The sequence below is a fragment of the Pagrus pagrus genome (assembly GCF_965226575.1).
Source record: "Pagrus pagrus genome assembly, chromosome: 2".
Classification (NCBI taxonomy): domain Eukaryota; kingdom Metazoa; phylum Chordata; class Actinopteri; order Spariformes; family Sparidae; genus Pagrus; species Pagrus pagrus.
Window position 1 is genome coordinate 36061757 of NC_140186.1, and position 26941 is coordinate 36088697.

The window sequence follows — 26941 nt, forward strand, 5'->3', positions numbered from 1 at the left end:
TTGTTGCATTATATTGAAACTGTGTTACAGTGTTTCAGATTAATTCAAATGCCAGAGTGCATTGTTGTGATTGTGATTATTTTATTATGTGTGTTCTGGTCATTTGAGCATGATTAAACATGCCGCCTTTAATATGGCTATAAAAAATCAAATCAAATCAAATCAAATTTTATTTGTATAGCCCAAATTCACAAATCACAGTTTGCCTCAGAGGGCTTTACAATCTGTACAGAGACGACACCCTCTGTCCTTCGACCCTCGATTCGAGTGAGGAAAAACTTGCCCCAAAAAAAAGCCCTTTTAACAGGGAAAAAAAATGCGGAAGAAACCTCAGGGAGAGCCACAGAGGAGGGATCCCTCTCCCAGGACGGACAGACGTGCAATAATAAAAAGCTTGTTGCATTTTGTTTTTTTTGAAGGTGTGGGGGATTGGGGGTGCGTCAACCCGGTTGGGACATAGAAGTGGGTGCGCGGCTAAAAAAGTTTGGGAACCGCTGCTCTAGAACAATGCAGGTGAATTTTGGGAAAGAGTGGGTCAGAGACAAATAATTACCAAAAATGGGAACTCTTGGTGGGGTGAAACATTAAAGATGTTTCATGATTAGGTTGTGCTTTTGTTGTAGCTGGAGCAAAAAGACTTTAAGAGCAGGGGAGATGGAAATCAACACTGCATGCACACAAACAAAGTCATTGGCAGACTCTGGTCTCTCATGGAATTTTAGCTTGTTGAGTTAAGCACACTGAGCACGCAATCGCATTCCCCGTTCTGACTGGACAAATTATTTCTGACACATCTGCTGTACTACACACTGTACAGTTTGTCTTGTCTTTGTCTTTGTCTTTATTTTATTATGTATTATTTTCACTTTTTTATTCTAAATGTGTAAGAAGGTGTGGTGGCCATGGTCGAACCAGTATTTGATTCTGAATGCTCAAGGGATTTGATGTAACAATTTGTGGCAATTTACATGTATAAATAATGTTTTTATTGGCCCTATGTGAGTGGATTGCAACGTGACGTGAAAAATGAGACCTTCCTGTCTTTCTTGGTTGCCTATACAAGCCTGTGGACGATTTGTTGAAGTTGCTTAATGCTGCTGGACTGTGGATTTCTCTGTGAAGGACTGAATTTATGCACATTCTTGAGTGCCTCGTCTCACTGCCAAGATGTGCTCTGAGCCACAAGAAGCTATCGATAGTACAGTTTAGAAATGGAGTCTGCTAACATAAACTACAACTGGCTTCCAGCACCACATAGAGGTTTCACAGAGCTCCTTTAAATAACATTTAAAAAAAAAAAAAGAGACCTGACCATTGCCATGTCAAAAAAAAGCAGGACCTGTCTGTGAGACTGGCTTGTTCGTGTCCAGGTTAGTGGTGGTTACTAGTGTCAACGTGTTCATTAGCGTTACACTAATGGGCGCACCCACATTAGGCAATCCGTACCGTGGTCTGAGCGCTCCATACCGTGCTCAAGCTCAGTACACTTCCTTGGTCCTGGCACGGTTGGAAGTGGTGTGCTTCGAAACGGCACAGTTGCTCATGCACAGGCACAAGCATGGGTACACAATCTGAACCTGAAGTATAATGATGCATATTACGCCACATGGCATTAATCAAGAAATCCAGTCATATGAGAGGGCATCTATGACCAAAACGACACAAATTAAGCCACAAAAAAGTCAGTAAAGTCATGTTCTCTGAGTTGTTCTCCATTGTGATGCGACCATGCTACGATGTACTAATGTATGTACAAGAGGAAACCCTGCTCAGGCCTGGTTGCGGCAGGAGCAATGTCAGTGCAGGCCAGCGGGGGACTGGGGAGGAGGGACATTCGTGCTTTGGCACGGTACAGAGCAACTGGGCCAAACCTTCGAGTAAAAGCATAATTATTTAGATTTACCGTACTTTCAGTTTCGGGTCAAAATCATTTTCAATTGCGTGCGAGGGGCAACTTTATGGTAGCATCAAAATTGCTATTTTTAAAACACTAAGAAGACTCGACACAACATGAAACTTTGCTCGTAGTATCACCAGGGTCTCTACACATGAACACGAGCATTGAGAACATTGTTTGTGTACACAGAGTTTACTAAAAAGAAGGTTTTTGAACAACTCACGCTAGCAGTAGCTTGGTCCGCTCGCCGCCGTCCTGCCGGTTGAGAAGAGTCGATCCCCGAGTGCGACGTAACATGGAGGAGAGTAAAGGTGGAAAGCTCCATGTTACGTCGCACTCGGGGATCGACGCTATTTTTATTTATTTTGTTTCCCCACCTTCTTTTTTGCATTCTAAGAGAGATAGTGGGGGCTGGGTATATAATAGAAAATGTCATATCCATGTGATTTTCTTCCTCAGTGAAAGAAACTAGCCAAAAGGAAGCCTCGTAAATAATTAAACAGAGTCTTATGTGCTGTTATTTTAAATCTGTTTGCATGGAGCTGTTAGACTGTGGCGTTAGTCTGTAACTGCAGACTCCCAAATGAATGTCAGGATAGGCTGGAAGATGGCTGAAAGGGACAAAACTGTGTGTGTGTTTGAAATTTCCTGAGTGTGTGTATTTCTCTACTCATGGTTGTGAAAGCAATGGATGAAGATTGAGTTCTGTCCTTGATCTGTTGGTGAAAACCCTCATGAAAAAATATTACATTCAATTTTTTTGTGTTTTGGAGCGACAGGGACAGAGCTTAAGGGAGGTGTGTTGCATTCTCAGCATCAGTATCTGTATAAATGCAATTTTTTTCCTGCTAATGAGCTGACATTGATTTTGTATTCCAATTTCTCCCTCCTTGCTCACAAATGTGAGCGATCAAGGGAGTTAGATAGAGACATTACACATTTTTATCTGTAAAGCCAGCCACCATGGCAAGTGCTGTTAATGATTTTTTTTTTTTTTTTTTTTATTCCTTTGCTTTTCCACATCTAATTTCATTCTTTTGAGCCAGCACATTTGTATGGAATGCAAGGCTGGCCAGAGTTATCTGTCTGGGCAAAACACACACACAAAGACTCCCAAACACAAACAAACAAAGAGCTAAGCCATTTAGCATTCAGAAGTCACTAAATGCCAAGGTTACCACATCGATACACAATTGATTGCACACTCTGCTTGTGAGTCTGGTCTCAAACAGTCACAGCATATAGTCAACTCTACCTGATGCACAGACTTACACATCACACTGTTCAACAACTTGGACCAAGTTATCTTGTAGTCACAAGTCAGTGGCAGTGAAGATGCCATGTGGAACTTATAGATCTCCGACATGGAAAGTGTAACAGTGTAGAGTGAAGAGGAGGGGTTAGGAGAGGGATGAGGAGGGGCAGGATGGATGGGTCTGTGAAAGACTGCATGGCTTGAATGAATGGTGTGTGTTCAGGTTTATGGCAGCAGCTCAGGACATCTCTATTGTAACTCTTTTTGGCAATTCCAACCAGGAATTGTCCTTTAGTTGCTGTAACTACATCAGTCTCTTCCACAGTCCACACCATAAGCTCACATCACCATACTTCATTGCTCTGTCAGTCATTTCTTTTCTTTTTTTAAGATTTTGGTTTCTGTTTCTTGTTATTACTTTTTTTCATTCTTCAAGTTCATCATTCCTTTTTTGGGGGGGTTGTGTTCTTTCATAGGTTCTCCAATGCCCTCCCCCTCCTGTCCATCATCTGTCATTGACCAATCACATCCACAATCAGCCAGTCTACATGACAACCGGTTGTTAGGCGATGGGGCTGAGCCATACTCAGAGAAAGAGGAGGAGGAGGAGGAAGAGGAAGAAGAAGAAGAGGAGTATGCAGCCCAATTGTACTTACCTGTAACACATGGTAAAAGCACTTCACTTGCCTCATTTGCAACCTTTACGAAGCTCTTTCATGTCAGTCATATTGTATACATTTCAAAACCAGGTTTAAAAATGATAGAAATGAGCACATAATCTTATATTCATTAGCTTTATTTTTTTACAGGGTTTTGCCATCCCAGTTGTTTGTAAAAGACTGGATATTTCAACTGGATATTTCTATCTGTCTGCATTTGGCTTTGACTTTCATGTGTGGGTGATGAGCATGAATGGATTATTTTGGAGATCACATTCTTTTCCATTCCCCCCCTCTTGGGAGCTTCAATCTAAACATTCAGCTGCTGCAGGAAATGATTGCAGCAAGTGTGTTCACATGCTTTGAACAGACACATATCTGCTCATATTTTGCCATATTTCTGTCGCAACTATGCAAGTAGTAAAGGAAGACAGGTGGTTTAAAATGAGTAGGTCAGTAACTTATATGTTTCCAAACAGACATAATCATTGAGGTCAACTTAATTCATTCTAACTTCCACCTTACTAATTTCAGCCTCCCTGAGTTCCTTTCTGACTCCACCGTATGAGCTGTAGCTGTTTTTCATGTTGATAGTGTATGTTGAATGTTGAGATCACTCCTGACAGTTGGCAAGCATGGAGGCTTGAACTTCTAATGACTTCCAGTGTGCTACAACTAGCTGTCCTCAACAGATCAGCTAACTGTGGTGGGAGTCAGACCTCTTTCTCCATTTCTGTCCCGGTTTCTCTCAGCCTTTCTTTATGGCTTATTTTGCTTTCAAATCTTGTCTTCGTTTCATGTTTGTGTTTGTGTGTGTTATCAAACAATAACCTAAACCTAAAGAAATTATTAGACAACTGAAAGATATGAAAACAAAAGAGAACAATTAGTTTCGACAGTCCAAGCGCAGGTGATTTTCAGTATCTAATAAACAGTATAGAAAGTGGGACTGGAATAACCTTTGCAACACTTTATGAAAGATCTTCTGAAATTTAAAACTTCTGTCAAAAACTGACATATTGGCTGCAGTAGCCATAATCAGAGGTATATCATAGTCATCCTCACACATTCAAGCTAGTTGTTCTCCAAGTCTACCTGACATTGTTGTATTCCATGAAGGTTTTTTATAATGCAGTAAGGTTATGTCAGACTCCTCTACCCACTTCATGACACAGAGATTCAGCCAGTGTGATTGAACAAGTCATCAATCAGACATATATTGAAGAAAATACAAAAAAGGTCAAATACCATGTTGCATTTCTTTTAATTTATGTTGTTGATCAATGTGTGGAAAATGTTTGGTTGTGATTGTAGTTAGCATTGGGGGGGAATGGTTTGACACCCTTCAGTACTGCCTTAAAATGCACTTGTTTAAGCGAGCCTGTGCCTCATCTGATGTTGTGGGTCTTCATATGATAAAAAGCACAGTTTGGAGTTAAAGTGGTTGTACATCTGAGTTGGTTTGGACGGACAAATGTTTTGCCAGTGTATCAGGTTGATGTTAAGTGGATCATGATAGAAGCCAAGTTGGGACACAGAAAGAAAATAGTGCTGGAGGGACATAGTGGAAAGATAACTTTATGGCCTGTTAAAACTTGGGCTCGATCAATATTCTGGGGTTATTGTGGAGTTTAATTAAAAGCCCTATATATCAGATCAGAGTCAAATCAAGCTACTTTGTTTGGTTTCAAGCCAAATCCATCGCATGGATTGTTCAACCAATTGCCAGAATAAATGTTGGCAATGTACATTTCTGCAAAGCACAGAGATGTTGAAACTTTACATTTCCTAAGGTTTTATTTTATTTTGTGACAAAGCTGTGGCACAAAAAAACACTGTTTGAAAAGAAAAGATCTTGTTTTGGCTTAAAAAACAGTTTTTGTCTCGACAAACATGGCTGGGAATTGTCCAAAGGTCTCAGTAAAATATCAGCTGGTTGCACACATACAAATGTTGAAACACTGTCTCGGTTTGGCAGCCTCCTCACCTAACTCCACCACCATCCCCTCTTTGTAGAAATGTCAATATGGTACGTAGCCTAGGATGAAAGAGTAGTGGAGACAATATGTAGAGATGTAGACAATGTTTTTCATCCTCATTTTTAACAGTGGACACACCAAGTTAGACAGCTGTCTTTTTTGATGACAGTCCAACCATAAGAGCTTATTTAACTAGAATTTGGCACATTCAGCATCTGCGCTGGTTGCAATCAGACTTGCTCTTGGTGGCTCTCGTCATGGCAAATGTTTGGCTGGAAGTTGAGGGAGAAAGTCTCTGGCTGTTTGAACCAGGGGCTGAGTTTGGTTCATATCAGACTGCTGATCTGAGACCCGTTTGCCTGTGGAGGTTGACAAGCACCAGATGCCGAGTCATGTTGGCTTGCCAATGACCCTGGAACAGCCCTCTTATAGTTAAGAGTGTGATAGGAAACAGACTTTGATGGTTTGAAGAAAGGAACTAAGACAACCACAATTTGAGTCAGACTACAGCAGGAGAGAGGGCATGAAAGGGAGAACTAAAGAGGGAGGAGATTTGGATGGAACAAGAGTGAGAAAAAGAAAGAAGGCTGGATGGAGTGATGGAAACAGAGAGACAGACAGACGTCTCCTCATATCTACACTGCCATCTAAGCATACTGTAATCAGAAACAGCTCTGACATGGGGTCTTAAAATGGCTAAAAGGTTGTGCGTGTATGTGTTTGTGGATATGTGTGTGGTCCTCTCTCCCCAAAGCAGTACCAGCCTGACCTAACCCACCAATGTTCAGCCAAAAATTCAAAATAACACTCTCACCACGTCCTGCACTTTTTTTTCCTCATTTGCTCATGTTGCTCTGTATCCTTTCTGCCAGTTTTCTTTTCTTTGCACCAGTGGCTTTGAGGGAAGTCAGGCAGTGAAGCTAAGGCACCAAGAGGCCTTTAGCATACATTGTCTTACACAAAAAGACACACACACAAATGCAGAAACCACTCCATGTTTACAGGAGGAAGAGACTGAGCAGAGGAGAGAGCGCAGAAAATGTGAGAACAGGAGAGAATCCAGGGTTTTCTTATCACTTTTTCCCTCAGAACACATTTTTATTTGCTGTTTACTGGGAAGACCAAGTACTTTTTGAAGCATCAGAGACTAGTTGCCTTTATGAACTTTTTTAGTTCATAAATCACAATACCTCACTGGGCTTTACAATTTGTCTAATGTCCATAATCAGTATCAGTAATTACTGGGTTCAGTGTTTTTTTTTCTGGTTATGCTTCCAATGATGATTAATTGAATTGATTTCCAGTATTCACACAGCAAGCCTAAAATTTTTCAAAAATTGTAATTCGATTTCTTATGTCTTTCTCTTTTTTTAACCTTCATATTGATTCCACTATTCATACACTTTCCCATTTAATTTCCCATTCTATTGATTAATTTAGGTTTGTTTTTTTCTCCCTTTTTTCTTCCTATTTATTTCTGTATTTTCTTTTTACATTTTTTATGTGTTTCTGCTTCTGCATTGTGCAGACAGATAGTTTCAAAGAAAGGTGTTTGCCAAAGTGTAAATAAAGCAGAATCGAAAGACTATAACATAAGCACGTCTCCATGCAGGGGGGGGGGGGGGGGGGGGCAAATGTTCTACTCACGCAATTGCACAACTTTCCGTTTTCTTTGTTTAGTGAAAAGTGAGCCTTTTCTTTTATTCCTTCCTCAAGGTGTAGCACAGGATGGGACACAGGCACGGTATTATTTTATTCACACTGCTGCCTCAGGCCAAGGCTTCCTCTTGCATTCTCCTTGTAGTCAACAGAACCGCTGAGGGATAAGAAATGTATCATCATTGAAGCTCATAGACAGCCAGAGAAGATATTTTCATTCTGAATTTGTTGGGCATAGCACACATTTTAGACCTCTTGTAATGCCCATCAGTCTCATAAAATGAGAATAATTATATGTCTAATTATTGATGTACGCACAATCATAGATGGACAGGAGAGTCATTCTGGGTAAAATGTATAAATAAGATGTTTCATGATCTTAAAACAATACCAGTAAGGTTGAGGTCACATGGTGCCACAGCAGGTAATTTATTTATTATTTTTATAATTTACAGTTAGTTACCATTTGCAAGAAGACCGCATGTGATCGTAGGTTACCGAATATGTATTTTGAGAAGTAAATTACAGTCTGATGCAGATAAATCCTCACATAGCTGCCTGAGACAATCTGTCATACCATATGTTGTGTATTGATAGCTTAAATGTGTAACTGCCAAAAATGACTAAGTAACTACAAACAGCAATTAAATCAAAGTTTTCCATTTAAATACATGACTTTAATAAGAAGATAGTATCTGATTTGATGAAAATGTCACATTGGATTCAGTTTAGGATGATGTTTACCGTAGATAATAGTATTGATTCATTCTATAACCAGATAGGTAGAGTGCATACCTCCGCCAAAGCCCAACAGTCCCCTTCAATTCAATCAAGCCTAATCCAATTGTAAATAAAATGTTTTTAAAGTATTTAAAGTAAGAAAGGATCCCTGGATCTGTCCTTTTATCTGGATCTGCACCAAAAGTCAAACGGGTCAATTCTGGACCGAGACTCGTCCTCCATCCAAGTTTTGTCAGAAATCCATTCCGTAGTTTTTGTGTACTCCTGCTAAAAAAACAACCAACAAAAGGACACAGGTGAAAACACAAGCTCCTTGGCGAAGGTAACAAATACAAAAAGCAAGTAATAGACGTTACCAGATCTCTTTTTTTCAATAAAAGGCCAGTACGAACTCCATAAATTGTTTTAACCCAGTGCTGGCATTTGGTTTAAGATAGGTGAACAAAGATTGTATATTAACACAGCACTTCTCAACACAAACAGTCTGTCTTTTTCCTTGTGAGACTGAAAAGACGCCAACAACCCTCCACCACCCAGCCTTTAGATGCCTCAGAGACGCCAAGGCTATCAGCTCGGAGCGGAAAAAGCAACAGAAAAAAGACCAGTTTCTTTGCAAACGGCGGGATGACGCCAAGACTTATTGACAACGTCTATACTGAAAGCCAAAGGGAGCGAACCAAGGCAGAGAGAGGAACGCGAATAACACTTAGTGCTTTTTACTTTGGGACCAAGTAGGCAATTCTCCTCAACACCAGAACTAATCAATGAGTCATTGAATGAAAGAGGAGAGAGAGAGGGCGAGAGAGGAGACAGAGAGAGAGAGAGAGAGAGAGAGCATTTGCATGGATGGATTGGAGGAAGAAAGACAAAAATGATCCATCTTGTCATGAGAATGAATCAATGAGATTTAGATAGAGAAGGATATATGGAGAAAGTGGGGTCAAACTGCAAAAAACGATATTTTAAAGACATGGAGAAGCAAAGAGAAGATAGTCAATCATTGATCAGGCTAATGAACCTCAGGCTAGTGGCTGGTGGCTGGGATTTAAGCATCAAACACACACACATGGAAGAGGCCACAAACACACAGCTCACGTCTGAGGCTGATTGCAGAATGGAGTCACTTAAGTAAATCAAAATGTTGTAGTAGACTCCATTCAAACAGACAGAGAGACAGACAAGGAGATAGTCTGGAAGGGAGTGAAGGCATAGAGGGTAAAGAGAAAGATTCTGTGTTTGACAAACAGTACACTGTCCTGACTGTGAAATGAGATGATATACTACTGTACAATGCCGGAGTTTAACCCAGCTTCTATTTCATGTGAGAGTTAAACTTCTAACTCATCCTCTGTGCTAAACTCCCATTGCTCTGCTGTTTTTCAGTGTAGCAGTGCTTTCAGATTTGCAGGCTTAATTTTGATTTACAAATTGAATTTGATGGTTTTTCAATAGTCTTTAATAGTCACCAGTCACCATCATCTGACCTAAATGATAATATTCTTTATTTCCTAAACAAATTAATTTAATTAATAATATATAATAAATAATTCAAATTAATTTTAGGCAACTAATTGGTTAATGTTAGGGAACTATTGTGCTCTAGCAATCTGACACGTGAAGTTCCTGACCATTACTGCATTACTGCTGTGCCACTGACAACGGTCACTTTTGTGTGTATTACTGCAGCTATACAACACTTACTACAAATAAAAAAATGTTTATATTCATGTTGTGGGACAATTAGCTCTCAAACTAAATAAACTCCGTTCCAAAAAGTCTATCAGGATAGTGAAGTTTCATATCAGTCAAAATCAATGATTATTGATCTTTAGGGGCTGTAGTTGCCCCTGTAATCACACCAACCACATTGGCTGTCGCAACTGCAGTATCTCTGGGCTCACAGGTAGAGCAAACATGCTGAGTGGAGCAGTTGCAGTGTACAGCCAGCCAGTCCGCTCTACCTAAGGAGCACAGAGACACTTCTGCTCCAGAGGATGAGTGACCCTGAGAGGACCAACAGAAGACAGGGAGAGAGGCAGAAGAGGTTGGTATGTTTGCTGGCGGGGGTACGGCTGTAGTCCGCTGTATCAGACCACAAGAATGGCGAACATTCCCCAGGCTAGTATGTGTACAGTTTTACAGGCAGAGTAGGACTGTGGTGGGAGCCATAGTAACGCCTCAATTCACACTCTTCCATTGTAGTCAGTCACATGGTGGTGGTGCAAATGAAGTACACAGCTGTTAAATGATCAGTGGCGGCTGGTAAAAAATATATTCTAGGTGGGGCTGTTTGTGCCAGAAGCTTTCGGTAACTATCCCAATAAAAGAACCAAAACCAAAAGATACCATTGTTTTAGGGATAAACAATAATTATTTAATTGCCCTTTAGAAATCAACAGTTTGACAGATAATGACAATGATATGAGATGTATATTAGTGAATACTCTTAATACAAAATTCTTGATTTCAGACACTTGTTTCTGGTTGCTAGGATACTTAAATGATAAGCTTGGGGCGATATTTTCAGCGCCCCAAGCTTACCCTCAGGAGAGAGGGGAAATCAAATCAAATCAAATCAAATTTTATTTGTATAGCCCTAATTCACAAATCACAGTTTGCCTCAGAGGGCTTTACAATCTGTACAGAGACGGCACCCTCTGTCCTTCGACCCTCGATTCGAGTGAGGAAAAACTTTCCCCAAAAAAAAGCCCTTTTAACAGGAAAAAGAAAAATGCGGAAGAAACCTCAGGAAGAGCCACAGAGGAGGGATCCCTCTGCCAGGACGGACAGACGTGCAATAGATGTCGCATGTACAGAGCAGATCAACGAGATCGCAATGTATACAATTATAATGGATGGTTGACAGGAATGAAAGTACATAAAGAGGTATTACAGCAATAATAATGAAATGCACATAATGGAAATGTGATTACTAGTGATAACAGTAGTAGTGGTTAACGGTAAGGATAGTATGTAGTAATGCATTACAATAATAGTAGTGGAACGTATATAACAGAGATATTACTAATATTAGCAACAGTAGTGGTTGGTGTTAGGCAGGGCCATGGCAGTAGGCGCATCCACGATCAGGCAAGGCCATGGCAGTAGGCGCATCCACGATCCACGACCCGGGGCGCGACCAGGATCCATGGGAGCCTGTAGGACTAGAAACAGAGTCTTACAGATGTATACAGATGGAGAGGAGAGGAGGAGAGAGAAGCTCAGTGTATCATTTGTCCCCCGGACTGGGCCTATAGCAGCATAACTAAGAGCTGGTCCAAGACAGGCCTGGGCCAGCCCTAACTATAAGCTATATCGAAAAGGAAGGTCTTAAGTCTACTCTTAAAGGTAGAGAGGGGGTCCGCCTCCCGGACCAAAGCAGGAAGATGGTTCCACAGAAGAGGAGCTTGATAACTGAAGGCTCTGGCTCCTATTCTGCTTTTGGAGACTTTAGGAACTACAAGTAATCCTGCGTTCTGGGAGCGTAATGCTCTATAATAGGGTAGTATGAGCTCCTGGAGATATGATGGTGCCTGACCATTAACAGCTTTGTAAGTGAGGAGAAGGATTTTAAACTCTGTTCTTGATTTTACAGGGAGCCAGTGCAGAGAGGCCAATACAGGAGTAATATGATCTCTTTTCTTAGTTCCTGTCAGTACACGTGCTGCAGCATTCTGAACAAGCTGGAGACTCTTTAGAGACTTGTTAGGGCAGCCTGATAATAGAGAATTACAATAGTCCAGCCTGGAAGTAACAAATGCATGGACTAGCTTTTCTGCGTCTTTTTGGGACAGGATGGGCCTGATTTTTGCAATGTTACGTAGATGAAAAAATGCAGACCTTGAAATTTGTTTTATGTGGGAGTTGAAGGACATATCTTGATCAAAGATAACTCCCAGATTCCTGACGGTGGTGCTGGAGGCCAAGTTAATGCCATCCAAACTAGCTATATCATTAGATAATGCATCTCTAAGGTGTTTAGGACCAAGTACTATAACTTTGGTTTTATCTGAATTTAACAGCAGAAAATTGCAGGTCATCCAGGTCTTAATGTCCTTGAGACATGCATGGAGTTTAGTAAGCTGATTAGTTTCATCTGGCTTTATTGATAGGTATAATTGGGTATCATCTGCGTAACAATGAAAGTTTATGGAGTGTTTCCGAATTATATTTCCTAGAGGGAGCATATATAAGGTGAATAGTATGGGTCCAAGCACGGAGCCTTGAGGAGCACCATGACTAACCTTGGTATACAGGGATGACTCATCATTAACATGTACAAACTGAAATCGATCCGATAAATAGGTCTTAAACCAGTTTAATGCGGGTCCTTTAATGCCAATTAAGTGTTCCAGTCTCTGTAGTAGAATGTGATGATCAATGGTATCAAATGCAGCACTAAGATCTAGCAAGACCAGGACAGAGACAAGTCCTTTGTCAGAAGCGATTAGGAGGTCATTTGTAACTTTCACCAGTGCCGTCCCTGTGCTATGATGTGCTCTAAAACCTGATTGAAAATCCTCATATAAACTATTGTTATGAAGAAAGTCACATAGCTGGTTGGCGACTGCTTTCTCAAGGATCTTGGAGAGGAAAGGGAGGTTGGATATAGGTCTATAGTTGGCTAAAGCTTCTGGATCAAGATTAGGCTTTTTAAGGAGTGGTCTAATTACAGCTAGTTTAAAGGACTGTGGTACGTATCCTGTTAATAGAGACAGGTTGATCATTTCTAGTAGAGATGAGCTAATTAAAGGTAAAGTTTCTTTCAACAACCTAGTTGGGATGGGGTCTAGGAGACAAGTTGTTGGTCTAGATGAAGAAATCATCGAAGTTAGTTGGTGGAGGTCAATGGGAGAGAAGCAGTCTAAATATAAGTCAGAATTTACAACTGTTTCTGAGGTTCCTGTGTTTAAAGATACAATAGTGCCAGTTGAGGGCAAGCGATGATGGATTTTGTCTCTAATAGTTAAAATTTTATCATTAAAGAAGCTCATGAAGTCATTACTACTGAGCGTTGTAGGAATACATGGTTCAGTAGAGCTGTGACTTTCTGTCAGCCTGGCTACAGTGCTGAAAAGAAACCTGGTGTTGTTATTATTTTTCTCTATTAATGACGAGTAATAGTTTGCTATGGCATTGCGGAGGGCCTTCCTATATATTTTAAGGCTATCTTTCCAGGCTAAGCGAGATTCTTCCAAATTGGTGGAACGCCATTTCTTTTTAAATTTCCGTGATGTTTGCTTCAATTTGCGGGTATCCGAGTTATACCAAGGTGCTAACCTCCTGTGTTTTATAGGTTTCTTTTTCAGAGGGGCAATAGAGTCCAGTGTTGTTCGCAATGAGCCTGCAGTGCTATCAACAAGATGATCGATTTGTGAGGAACTGAGGTTAGCGGAGGAGTCCTCTATTATATTAAGACATGGCATTGAATTTAGTGCCAGCGGTATAATTTCCTTAAATTTAGCTACAGCACTATCAGATAGACATCTAGTGAAGGAGTTTTTGCCTAATGGTGTGTAGTCCAGTAATAGAACTTCAAAAGTTATTAAGTGATGGTCTGATAAAAGAGGATTCTGTGGAAAAACTGTTAGATTTTCAATCTCGATACCATAAGCTAGAACAAGGTCAAGGGTGTGGTCAAAACATTGTGTTGGTTTATGTACACACTGAGAGAAGCCAATAGAGTCTAATAATGAGATAAATTACTTTATCTGATTTGAGGACTAGACTTGATAAAAACTCAGAGAATTCAGATAAAAATTCTGAGTAAGGACCAGGTGCTCGATACACTACAACAAATAGAACTGGCTGTAAAGTTTTCCACGTTGGATGTGAAAGACTAAGAACAAGGCTTTCAAATGAGTTATAATTTAATTTAGGTTTAGGATGAAATGACCGTGGATGCAAATGACACATATATATAGCTCGTTCTTGATAATTAAAAACGCATTCGTTTGTAGAATGAGCAGTAATTATTTATTTTAAAAAGATTATTTTGGAAAAAATAAAAAATTTAAAATCACTTTCCATCAGGGAGGGCGGCGCCCTAGCGCCCCCTATTGGCTAGCCGCCACTGTAAATGATTGGCTGTTTGCGTGTCACTCGTAGCACACTCTTTTATCAAAGATTCTTCTTATGTCATGAAACCTAGTTTACTACTCCAGCAAGTAGGCCGTCCCGTAGTAACAAGCTAGTGTCAGAGACGATTTCTAGTTCCTTTTCAGTCAGCCTTGAGCTGATGGTATTGTTTTCTAGAGATGGTGGGATTTCCCAAACTGATACTACACAGAAAAACACAAAACTGCGTTGCTAGCTCAGTCTAGATTTAATCTGCTGAAAATGTTTTATTTTTACATGGACAGACTTAGATACTACATCCACACACTTCACATGTATTCATCTAGTAGTGCCAGACCCTGCGTTATGGGCGGGCCCCAGGTGCCAGGCACAAGACCAAACTGAAGTGGAAGTGAAACTTAACGCTACAAAGAGAAATGTCTGTAGTGTTCCCTCTGTAGTACTTATCTATGCTAAATAACATGCCCCGCTACTGACCTGTACTACTCTCCTTGTGATCTCCAGTCATGCCTCTGCTACAGGAGGTGAAGCATGCCAGTCCACAGTGATCGTCGGCATCAATGGATGTGTTTTAAACTGGTGCACAAAGCCAAACTGATTGAATACACACGACACATTACATTACACTCCACTGTGGCATCAGTCACAGTCTGATCGCCAACTTATGTGACTGGCCACCGCAACTTGTTGCCTCGTTTCTGCGCAGGGGGTTGGGGGTGGGTGAGATCATTGTCCTTCTGCAAATGCAGTGGTTAAGTTCAAATTCTGAAAAGGTTTTGTTTAAGTTCATAATTCTACAAATGCAGCGTGAACAGCTAAAAGAAATACAGTTCATAGTCTATATCGACCCACGGAGGCTTCGGAATTATTTCATGAGTAAAAAATGTTTCAAAAACATTCCCCCTCTGATTTTTTCACAAATCACACCCTGCGTATAACAGTGATTATAGTATATGCTGTTGCTCCTGCTCTGGCAGTCACAGTGTTGTCATGGAAATGGTGGAGTAATATTTTTAGTGATGAATAAGGTTGTGCTGATTTGAGCACGTCGTGCTGATTTGAGCACGTTCAAAATGTGTAGCTAACCAGTCAGATTGCTATGTTGGAACTGCTTGTTGTGTAATCAAGATTAAAAAATAAATAATAAGTTCGACAGCAGTCTCCTCTGTCAAAATTACGTTATTTGTGCACCCAGCCATCCAGCTCAACCTCATTAAATCTGTCTTTTAGCAATGCAACGTCATAATATTGTCATTTCCGCTTTCCTGGTAATCAGAATCATCTGTTGTTTCACTTTCCTAGTGAGGACATGTGTCCAAGAGGATCCCTTTGATTTTAATTTGTCCTCCAGCCTCTCTTCCAGCATCACCCTCATGACGCACCTCTGTTATGTTATGCACTTCTGCTTGTAAACCTTAGACAATAGCAAAATTCAGTCAGTATGTGAACTCCATCCAGCAATTTTCAGATTTTGAACCTTGAAGCCTTTCATCTGATACTCAACCCAATAAAGCAAATTTGTTTTAAGAGAATGTTGGGAGAGCAAAAAAATGTGATGGAATATGAAAACAAATAGTCGTACATGCAGTACGAAAAAACAAAAGAAAAAAAATCTGGTGGCTGAGAGGACAAGGGAAAAAAAAGAATGAGTAAATAGAAATAGCAAAAGAAGACCCAGTGGCTTAGTGGAACACAGTCTTCCATATTAATGACTTGGCATGAGAGAGTAAATGAACGGATAGAGGAAGGGAGAAAGAGAGAGAGGGCACCGAGAGCTGACTTGGCAGGAGAAAATGAATGAGTGAATGAGGGCGAGAGAGACAGAGAGGAAAGGGAGGGCGGATAAGGGGTCAGTGCACTGGTGCTACAATAAGGAGAGAGAAATGTGGAGGACTGATGAGAGGCTATGAAAAGGCTGCAGCTGCCTATAACTGAGTGGAAGAGAGGATAGGAAAGTGAGAGAGGAGGTCAGGTGAAGAGGACGGCAGGAGTGGGAGGGAAGTGATGAGAAGATATTGAGGTAGTGAAAGTAAAGATGGAGATCAAGCCATGCTAAAGTTGGAGGGGAGATTGTCTTTTTCCCAGGGTTTTGTCCAAATCAGCTTAGGGAGAGGAAAGAAAAAGATACTGATACCTTATTCTGTCATATGTGTTATCGCTTCATTACCATCAGTATCACTTTCCCTATCATCAGTAAGTCCCGTCATTCTTTGAGCTTCTCCATTCTCAACCAAATCAGTCTCACTGGCACAGAATAAGTCTTATTTAGCCACATTACCACGGTAATGGAGCATCTGATAAAACAAAAATTCTTCCCTTTGGTGCAGTCAAAAAACGATGATTTCCTGGTGTACAGAAGAAAACAAAAAAAACAAAGTAATTGACTGGAATCAAATTTCCTTTCTTTGAAGCCAACCCATACAGATGAAGTGTATATTCAGTCCACCTCTGAAGGGGTACTCAGTCTATTAAATGAAGGTAAACTCCATCTGTGTCCTGTCAAATTATTCAAAGAAAGAAAAAGAAAGATTTTACACAAACTTGAAAAACAAATTCATGTACATTATCAAAGATTTAACTTTTCACTTAAATTGTCAAGGTGATATTATCATTTAATGAGAAAGTAGCATACCTTCGAAACAAATGCTAAATAGAAGTATTTCGAGTGGGTCTCAGACTTTTGGACCCAACTGTATATACTGACACGTACATTTTTCTAAATGGTGTATTTTGTTGTTCAGCTGATAATTGAGTGTCCGTAATGCTTGTTCCTACAAAAAAAAAAAAAAAAAAAATGTATTGGAATCAAACAGAGAAAATGCATTTAAGCCAGTTGAAGAGATCTTGCACAGGATACACTGGCATTAAAGCGCAGCCAGCCTTATTTATGCACCTCCTTTGCCCGTCACCGCTATGTAGTGAGAATGGGAAGTGACAGAAAGACAAAACAAGTGCACCTCATGGTTCATTAGACATGGATATTTTTCTGCTTAACACAAAAAATAAAATAAACACACTTTATCACTCTTATCATTGGGAGAGTCAAGAAACAGACATGTTGAGCATAAATTCTGTGCACTGGTGTAAATAAACTAATGGTCTGTTTTGTAGTGTGTGTGTGTGAGGACACAGTGGAGAGGTTCAACTGCTGTTGTTCCAGCTGTCTTTGGAAAGACTCCCTCATACATTGCTGTTGAGCAGATACTATTGAATTTGAATGGAATTTGAATTTCATTCCTAAAATGACAAAGGAATAATTGTCTATACAAGGTGGCTACTGCTATTTTTTTTTCTTCTCATGCCTATGCTAAGTCATGATCAAGTACAACAGCAATGAAATTTGACTCAGTTTCTACAAAATTGACACCAACTTAAGCTGAGCTTGATTCCTGTGTTTTGGGGGAAATTAATTTTCAGCACATCCTGTCTGGTAAAGGATCTACTTAACGTCAGGTTTCATTATTTTGTTGCTGGAGACGTGTGCATTCATGACCAAAATACAAATAGCAGCATACATTGAAATATAGCCAATATTTTAATCAGAATGTTGCTGTTTTTATCACTAGTGTGTCTGAGTGTGTTCGGAATATTTTTGGAAATGACAAAATAAAAATAAAAAATCAAGACCATGGCAGTGTTTCCTGGATAGAAATCACAGTAATGTATTTTCTAGTTGCCCTTATGATCATACTGTCCCTTCTTGTCTTAACTCCTCGTTTTACGGAGGACACAAAATCCTACATTGAACACTGGGGTTTAGAGTTACTGTCAATAATAGTAGCAGGAATTCATTTATGTGAATATTTTGAATATAATATATTCAATATTTTAAACGTTATTTTTAATCACATTTTGCAAAATCATTAAAAATATGGCTTGACTCACTCACTTAACAGTAAGACAGTCTTATAAAACATTCTCTTAAATAGTCAGTATTTTTGTTTTTTACTAAAATGTGGACTAGTGTAGCTTAAATGACTCCTTTAATTACATGTATTGAAATCCCTTCCCAGAGCTGCTTGTGTCTAAGAGGATTAGTGTGATGCTAAGGTGGCCATTAAAATGGTCTCAGAGTCACTTTTGACTGAACTGTTGTACAAACACTGACTCGTTTCTCTCACACACTTTCTTTACCTCTCTTTGTTGCATCCCATTATGTTTTCATTTCATGCCTTCTCTTCCTCTCGTCCTTCTCTTTTCACTTTGCCTTAATACCATCATGTGTCACTTTTTGTTTCTTTCTCATGGCCTTGTCATCCCCCGTCCCCCTCTCTCTTTTTCCCTACATCTCTCTTTTTTTACAAGGTGATGTGCATTGTCAGATGCAGCAGCCATGAAAACACCAATTTTACAGCATGGGAATTCAGGAACAACAGTTAGAAAGAGCACTACTATGACACACACACGTTTGTAATATAGATATTTCAGCCCCCTCATTTACTGCATTGTTTCCCCCACCCTTTGTCACAAACTCTAATCTTCACCATCAGCAGGGCTTTCCACAAAGAACATAATAGTCAGCCAGTGGAAAAAAGCCATCCCCCCTACACAATTTTTTTTTTGCTGTTGTTTTTTTTTTTTTGCAAAAGCCTAAATTTGGTGATCTCTGGCACATTCTAATGCTACTATTCTATCACATACACTGACATTGCATATTTGAATACATGTGCCTACCTGACTCTAAACATGTAATGACTTATGGCATTTTTAGCCCACACAGCCTGTAAAATATGTAAAATATTAATATTTAAAACAACCGGTTATGAACTAAGAATAAATATTGACGATGTTAGACACAAAGCAGGAAAAAACTGCTAAATGACTGAATGTTATTAAAACTAAAACTCCAAACATGTACACCTTTGATAAAAATCTATGATCCTGAATACAGCAAAGTATATAAAATATAGTTGATCATACAGTATATTCATGCAGTAAATTGTATTACATCATATTTGATTTTTCAAATATGATTTGGGGCATCTGACATTAGTTTGCATAATTAATGGCAAAAAAAAAGTGTTCTAGGACATTTAAAAAATGAGAGGCTGATTCACAGCCTACATTCTACTCAGAGGAAAGCCATTGCTACTAGAAATTATGTTTATATACAACTAATTTACAGCAGCAAATATGATTGGCAGGAAATATATTGCTGACCGAATTATGTTTTATATTAACATAGTGAGGAAATGCTGCTAATTAATGTACCTGACACTGACAATGTATTTCACTTGTTTTCTGATAAAATAGGCAGTCTATGAGAACAGCATTTTAAAACTTGTCATGGTTCTGTGTAGCACTGGCAGCACTTGGTTAAGGTTAGGGAAAGATCATGGTCTGGTTTAACAGAGAAAACTCAGCACTGACTTGAGAGAGATTTTTTATTAACATTTAGTTTCCCTGAGATCACAGTCTGAGATCACAGTCTTTCCCCAACATGAACCAAAGTGATTTTTTTGCTAAAAGAACTACACACAGGAATCTTGATTCAATCTGGTCTGCTGTGACTGCTGTGTTTATTTGATTCACTCAAAGAAATGTCTCTGAACATAATCCAGGAATTTGCGCATTTATTTAGCCCAAACTTCTGTGTGGCATTCGAGGAAAATGCAGCACTTAATAATGCTAACTTCGCAACGATCAAGTTGCTGACACCATTTTTTTCTAAAGTACCTTGTCTAATGTGGATGTCCATCTATCCAATCATGTTTTGTCATCGATTTATTAGTTAATATTTGTCAAACACTGAAGACTAGTTTCCGCACACATGCTTGGCATGACACAACATATCAGCAGCGCACACTCATTCAGAGCATGGGTAAGGGGGGCTGAAGCAGGCATATAACTTTTCTCTGTCCTCATGCTCGCAGAGCCGAGCTCGCTTTTTTTGTGAATGTACCCGAGTCAAACCTTCGTGTAAAAGCATAATTACGACAAAAAAGCCACATTTAAGGTTTTGTCGTATTTTAGTTTTCGGGTCAAAATCATTTTCAATTGAATGCTCGGGGCAGCTGTATGGTAGCATCAAAATCGCTATTTTTAAAACACTAAGAAGACTCGACACAACATGAAACTTTGCTCGTAGTATCACCAGGGTCTCTACACATGAACATGAGCATTGAGAACATTGTTTGCTTTCACAGAGTTTACTAGAAAGGTTTTTGAACAACTCACGTTAGCAGTAGCTTGCTCCGCTCGTCGCCGTGCTGCCAGTCGAGATGCGTCGATCCCCGAGTGCAGCTTAACATGTTATGCCGGGGAACTCTGTGTGCGATTTTGATGCTACCATACAGCTGCCCCTAGCACGCAATTGAAAATGATTTTGACCTGAAAATGAAACTACGGTAAATCTTAAAAGTGGCTTGTTCGTCATAATTATGCTTTTACGAAGGTTTGACTGGGGTACATTCACAAAAAAAGCCTAGGTTGCATTTTGGCGAGAGTTACACTTTAATTGAGTAGTCAGCTGTTTGACCAACAGCTAGCGCTTTTAGAAAGCAATGCACCGGCTTTTGATTCCTGACATTAAGCATTACTTTAATGTTAACTAAATCCCTATTCTAATTTATCTAAACTTACTAAACTGAAAAACTATAAACGGGCCAATAGCATGTATTCTATTGTCCTGTATAGATGGATACACGTGTAATTACATTAGGTATTTGTTCATTTCAAACCAGTCTGGAGCAACCAACATCAGTGTTTGGAAAGTATGTATCTGCGAAAGCACAGCTACGTTCAAACCAGTGTTAATTTTGGCAGCTATAAATGGAAATGCTTATTAGTTTTAGTCACATTTTAGTCATTTTTATCCTTTATTGTTTTAGTCTAGTTTTAGTCGACCACAACTCAAAACATCCACTTTTAGTCAAAGAAAAGTCATTACATTTTAGTCAACTTTTAGTCATTGCTTTCAGTCAAAATGTGTTCTTTTTGTTACCTTTTTAAGAGAAAGAAAATTAACAATTTAAGAACAGAATGAACAATTTCTTTATTTTCTTGTACTCCAAATTAGTTATTTGTTCAAAATAGTGCTGGGTCAGTATTTAAGAATGTTTATATATATAGTATAATGTGATAATAAATCAAATAAACTGTTATTTACTACTTTATTTAGAATGTTTTCACAGCCATGTTCAGCAATGACAATGACTCTATAATGTTGTGATTAAAAAAATGTAAAATAAATTAAATTATTACTCACAACAACATAAAAAAAGATTTTGAAAGATTGCTTGTGTTCCCGCCCTTCCATGCAAAAGACTTGCACTGTAGCTATGAGCATTGTCTGCATCGATTGTCGTGAAGTATAACAAACACTTTGGCTCTCTCCGTCGGGGTGTCTTGTGTCTGTCTGTGTCTGTGTGTGTGTGTGTGTGTGTGTGTGTGTGTGAAGTGACGGACAAGGAGTAAGAGCCCGCCCCCTGCACAGGACAGGCTCTGACAAAGATCTCTGTTCAGGATTGGGAATAGGGATACATTACATTTTAACAGACAAACTAGATTCACAATTGGGGGAAAATATCATGCATTTTAAATATCTGACAGCCCATCACTAACATTTTAGTCCCGTCCTTTCTCGTCATTGAAAACAAAACATTAATTTCGTCATAATTTTTATTATGAAATATCTGTTTTTAGCTTGTCATCATCTCGTCTTAGGCGAACGTTAATGAAATTAACACTGGTTCAAACATTCTGTTTCTTTATGTTGCTACTTTACAATTCTTTCGGCTCAATTATATCAATTTCTCTTGTCATAACACTGTGATTGTACTCTGGTTAGGCTTAGGCACAAAACCACTTGGTTAGGGCTAGGAAAAAAATCATGTTTTGAATAATGGTCACTGGCTTGGCAGCCTCAAACTCCACCACCATCCCCTCTACCTCCCTACATGAAAGTCAGGTAATAAACATCAGAATCAAAATTCCTTTATAAGTCCCGCAAACAGGGAAATTTGTGCGTCAATATAACAATAAAAAATAATAATAATATAATAAAAAGGTAAGAAGAAGAGCTAGAGCAGAAATAGAAAATAGAATTGTGTATACATAATAAGTACAAATATAAACAGTGTAATTATAAACAGTGTGGGCAGTGTATTGTTATTAATACATAATAAATATGAGTATGAAAATTGCCCAGTTAGTGCACATGTACTGTGAATGTGATGATGACATGTTTTGTAGAAATGTCCATACAGTACTATGACACATACAAATGTATATGTTTCTGTGGTTTGCAGAAATGGTAACTGCTAACATTTTATCCTGGTAACTGGGCTGTTTCAGTACTCACATACACAATGTAACGTTTCTAACTTGTTCTTGAGAGAATCATCGGAGTTGCCGATTGCCAGTTGAAAACCTTAGCCGAGGATTAGAGCTGGTCTGTTTTGCCGTTTTTCCATTCTATCTGCTGGCCTGGCTCTACTCAGTTTGACTCGTGGCCGGGATTTGCATTTCCATCAAAACAGGGCTACCTACTTGAAGGTGTCTTAAACCAGTTTGTTAGGGGTTGGCTGGAGTCGCGAGTCGTCACTGCGGCCTGCTTGGAGGTGGGGCGAGACCTACTCCAGAGCAGGTCGATCACGGGCGTGGCTCGGCTCAACTCGGCGCTGTAAAACTGGTGATGGAAGCAGGGCCGTAGCCAGGGTTCAGAAATAAGTGAGGTCCAGATGTTTTTCTTTTTCTATTTCTTTTTTTTTTAAATGGAGCTGCTATCCGGTAATACCTGTTAAGACTCTGTTAGCTGTCTTATTGAGAGCTGTCAGTTTAATATGCAGAGACAGTGGAGTAGTGGCCAAAAAACTGTCAAGTATTAAAACTGTTACTTTGCAAAAACAAGTAGTCCTACTCAAGTAGAAATAAAGGTAGTGATCAACATAGCTACTTAAAGTAGAGTACGGAAGTACGAAGAATGACTTGAGTCATGAGTAGTTTCAAAAATACTGTCTTTTATTTGATGTGGATCTGACTGATCTGATTATTTCAAGCACAGATGGTCTTCTATGGGTAAAGGTAAAGAGATAAACAGATTTCTTCTTGATTTGGTTGTGAGTGATCAATAGGCTGTGTTTTATGCCTCAGTGTCAGCAACTGATGTGGCCGGAATCATTATGTTTTCTGCTTGTCACAGCAACTCTGTGTACCTAAATGACTGAGTAATCAATTGTTAGTGTCTACCGAAACGACATATATCACTGTTCCCAAAATGTTGCGACCATTACAGCAAAACAAGCAACACATGCATGGGTCCTCCACCATACAGTCACCTTTATGTCAGTAACTACAGTTACAAATGTACCTACATTAGCTTAATAACTAATCTTATGTTATGTATGTGCCTTAATTTACTTCATTTGTTAGTTAGACCTCACCATCGACTTCTGTTTTCACAGTGGAAACTAACAGTAATCTACTAAATGAACGTCCTGTACTTGTTTTACCCAAACAAACCTCATCTTCGTCAGGCCACCCCAGATTAGGTTGGTTTTGCTAATAGTGGGCATCAGGTGATTGTTGTTACACCATGTGATGAAGCTGTCTATCAGTCCTCTGTACTTCGCCAAGAACCACACTTAATAACTTTTATTAAATTCCTCCTCTACATATTTTATATAAATCTGGGCAGACATGAATTTAAACTGCAACCTGACTGTATGGTGAAGGCATACAACTACAAGGCGGCATTTGTAGCTCTATCCTCTTCCCTGGTGTGGATCATTGAGCAGAGAGGGGCAGTCTCCACCTACATGCCCCACAAAAGCAGCCTGTGGCGGGGAGAGAGGCCTGTCTCACTCCCCTCTCTGTGCTGGGAGTCCAGAGGTGGAATGAGTTTTCATGCTTCAAGAACCACGAGTCTTAACTCTTCTACTGACCTCTTTCACTATGTCGATGAGTCCCTCTACTTTTCCAGGATCTGTTGTCCCCTCTCTCTTCTGTATATTCTCTTTGAAAACCCTCACTCCTGCCCCCACCCCACCTCTGTCTTTTGCATTGTCTTTCTTTCTGCGTCTGCCTTTTATTTTGCTTCTTTTCCAGCTTATGTTGTTCTCTGTTCACCTTTTCTAACCTCCTTTTGTTGACTATTGTTGTTGCTTTTGAAACCATTAATTGACTTCTTGTGTCACTTCCTGTTTTTTTCTGTACACTCTTTCTCCTCTACTTGTTCAATTTTCTATCACCAGTGATGGAGTTCAAACCCTGACCTGGACTTTAATTGGCCTTCTTTTCCTATCTTGTTCTATTTATTTATTTGTATTATTGTGGTATGTGTCATAGCTGGCTCTAGGCCATGACAAAAAGAGAGACGCACCGTTTCAAAGGAATAAAAAAGTATGTTTATTTAACATAGCCATAAGAATAAATCAGGCAAAACGATAACATGGGGTATGAAAGTCAGTAAGATCAGTAGTGTAGGATGGGCATGCGTGGTGAGTGTAGGGTGTGTAGGTGTTGTAAGTTGCATAAAAAGGAACAAAAGAGTAACTAAAACTAAGGCTGCTGCATCACCCGGGGAGACAGGTGTCCATCTGGGAGGAGAGAGAGACACATAATGAATGAGAAACCGCTTAAATTGTAAACCAGATCACCGGGCCCAGGTGTCTTCAGTTACCAGATTGCCAGGCTAGCCCTGCCCACTGCCAACCAGCAACCAACTCCAGACCTACTGGCAAACACCAGCAGGGGTCGCCACAGTATGTCACCTACTTGTGTACATTTGTATTCATTTGTGTTTACATCGTACCTATTTTCTTCTCTATTTCATGCCATTAATTTTTATTGCTACTTGTTTTTTATTCTTTATTTTTATTCTTTGTTGCTGCTTTTCATAATTTCTTTCTTGCGAGCAGTCATGAAGAAAAGAAATCTGAAAAGAAGCTGCTGCTTTTCTAGAAGTTCTCCATGGCTCTATACCTCAAAGGCTGCACATCAAATTACAAAAAAAAAAAAAACTGTACCCCAGAAACTCTGACAACTGAAATGTACCTTTTGACATGGTTTATAAGAGAGAGAGAGAGAGAGAGAGAGAGACAGAGAGAGAGACAGACAGACAGAGAGAGACAGACAGACAGAGAGAGAGAGGCAGTGATGCAGAGAGAGAATAAGTGTTGTGCAGAACAGAAACAGCCATCGACATATAGACTATGGAGACAGAGAGTCATAGTGAAGCTTGTAATCGCTCTGCCTTTGACAAATAACCTCTTCCCTCAACGACACCTCACCTCACTGCTCTACTGAGATGCCAATTTACTGTGCAAACATCGGTTCATCACACTGATGGAGACCTCTGTATGTGGGTGTGAAACTGAGTCACACACTCACATTCTCATGTAAAATCATGACCAAGGGTTTGACCATTTGTTCTGCCATGCTAGTACTAGCCGTGCTAGTTGCAGTCAACTACAGTATGACTGTACACACATAAACAGCTGATCCAGGAGGTAGAAGCATCCATGATAGAGGTTTTCTTTTTGCATTGTTCTTCTTTCCTAAGTTTCTTGTCTCTCCAGGAGGTCATTAAGAAATGAAAAAGAGTGCTAGTCCATCAGAATGTGGCATTGATTTGCTGTGATATGCATACAACCAACTATAACTATTGTAACTATTACATAATCATCTTATACTTACTACACTACCACCAAGGAGGTTATATTTTCACCCATTTTTTGGTTGCTGGTTTGTTAACATGAATGCATAAAAACTACAGAACCAAATTGTTTGAAACTTGGATGGAGGATGGATCTTAACCCAAAATAGACCCCATTAACTTTTGGTGCAGATCCAGATAAAGTGATGGATCAAATAATTTCTCACTTTCTTTACATTGCGAGAAAGGGCGTTTTCAGCATTCTCATTAATTTCTCATCGAGTAATACATGGATCTTAATTAAAAAAAACATATTTAGGTTGCTGGTATCTATGAGTAAGTACAATTTCATAAAGATCCTAATAGAAATGCAGATCTTTTGGATTTAAATATTTTTTCATAGAGAGTAGTCTTTTTTTCAGCCACTATACGATAACTTATTGGGATAAAACCTGCAACTACCACTCTGTGCAGCTGAGATAAAGGGGATTCTGAAAGATACCCATAGTGATTAGGCTTGATTGAAAGGGGAAGGGCATAAGCATAGGTATGTGCTCTACTGAGTGCCATTCTAATTAGGTAATGTTAGTAAGAGTGTTCCAGAGTCTGGGTGCCATGACCACAAAAGAGCATTTACCTTTGGTTTTGAGATTGGCACATGGAGTTACCAAGAGGTTCTGATTGGTTTACCTGAGAGGTTGGTCAGTGATGTATGGGGTCAGAAGTCCAACGATGTAAGCAGGGGCTAGGCTGTTTAGTGCCTTGTAAGAAATTAAAAGAATCTTGAGATTAATTCTAAACTTAACTGGCAACCAGTGCAGAGAGGCTAAGATCGGTGTGATATGGGATTGTCTATCAGGTTGCGAAGAAGGTCAATAGTAACTCTTAACAAAGCTGTTTCTGTACTGTGTTTTTGTCAAAACCCGATAGAAAATAAATAAATAACAACTTGAAAAAGCTGGTCAACAACAATTTTTTCCAGGATTTTTTAGATAAATGGTCATTTTGAAATTGGTCGAAAATTATTCAAATTTGATGAATCAAGAACGGACTTTTTCAAGAGATGTTGGATGCATG

General features: G+C 39.4%; 1 protein-coding gene across 7 annotated transcripts in view; it reads left to right on the top strand.

Moving 5' to 3' along the window:
* Positions 1-26941, top strand: part of tenm3 (teneurin transmembrane protein 3) — a 454093-nt gene that overhangs the window by 194066 nt on the left and 233086 nt on the right. For 5 of the 7 annotated variants that reach the window (XM_084378327.1, XM_084378328.1, XM_084378329.1 and 2 more), the window contains one exon: positions 3629-3820. The exons of the other annotated variants lie outside the window; for them this stretch is intronic. In XM_084378327.1, coding sequence (XP_084234453.1) covers positions 3629-3820 — 192 coding nt within the window. The remainder of the gene's footprint in view (positions 1-3628; positions 3821-26941) is intronic. 7 annotated transcript variants of the gene reach the window in all.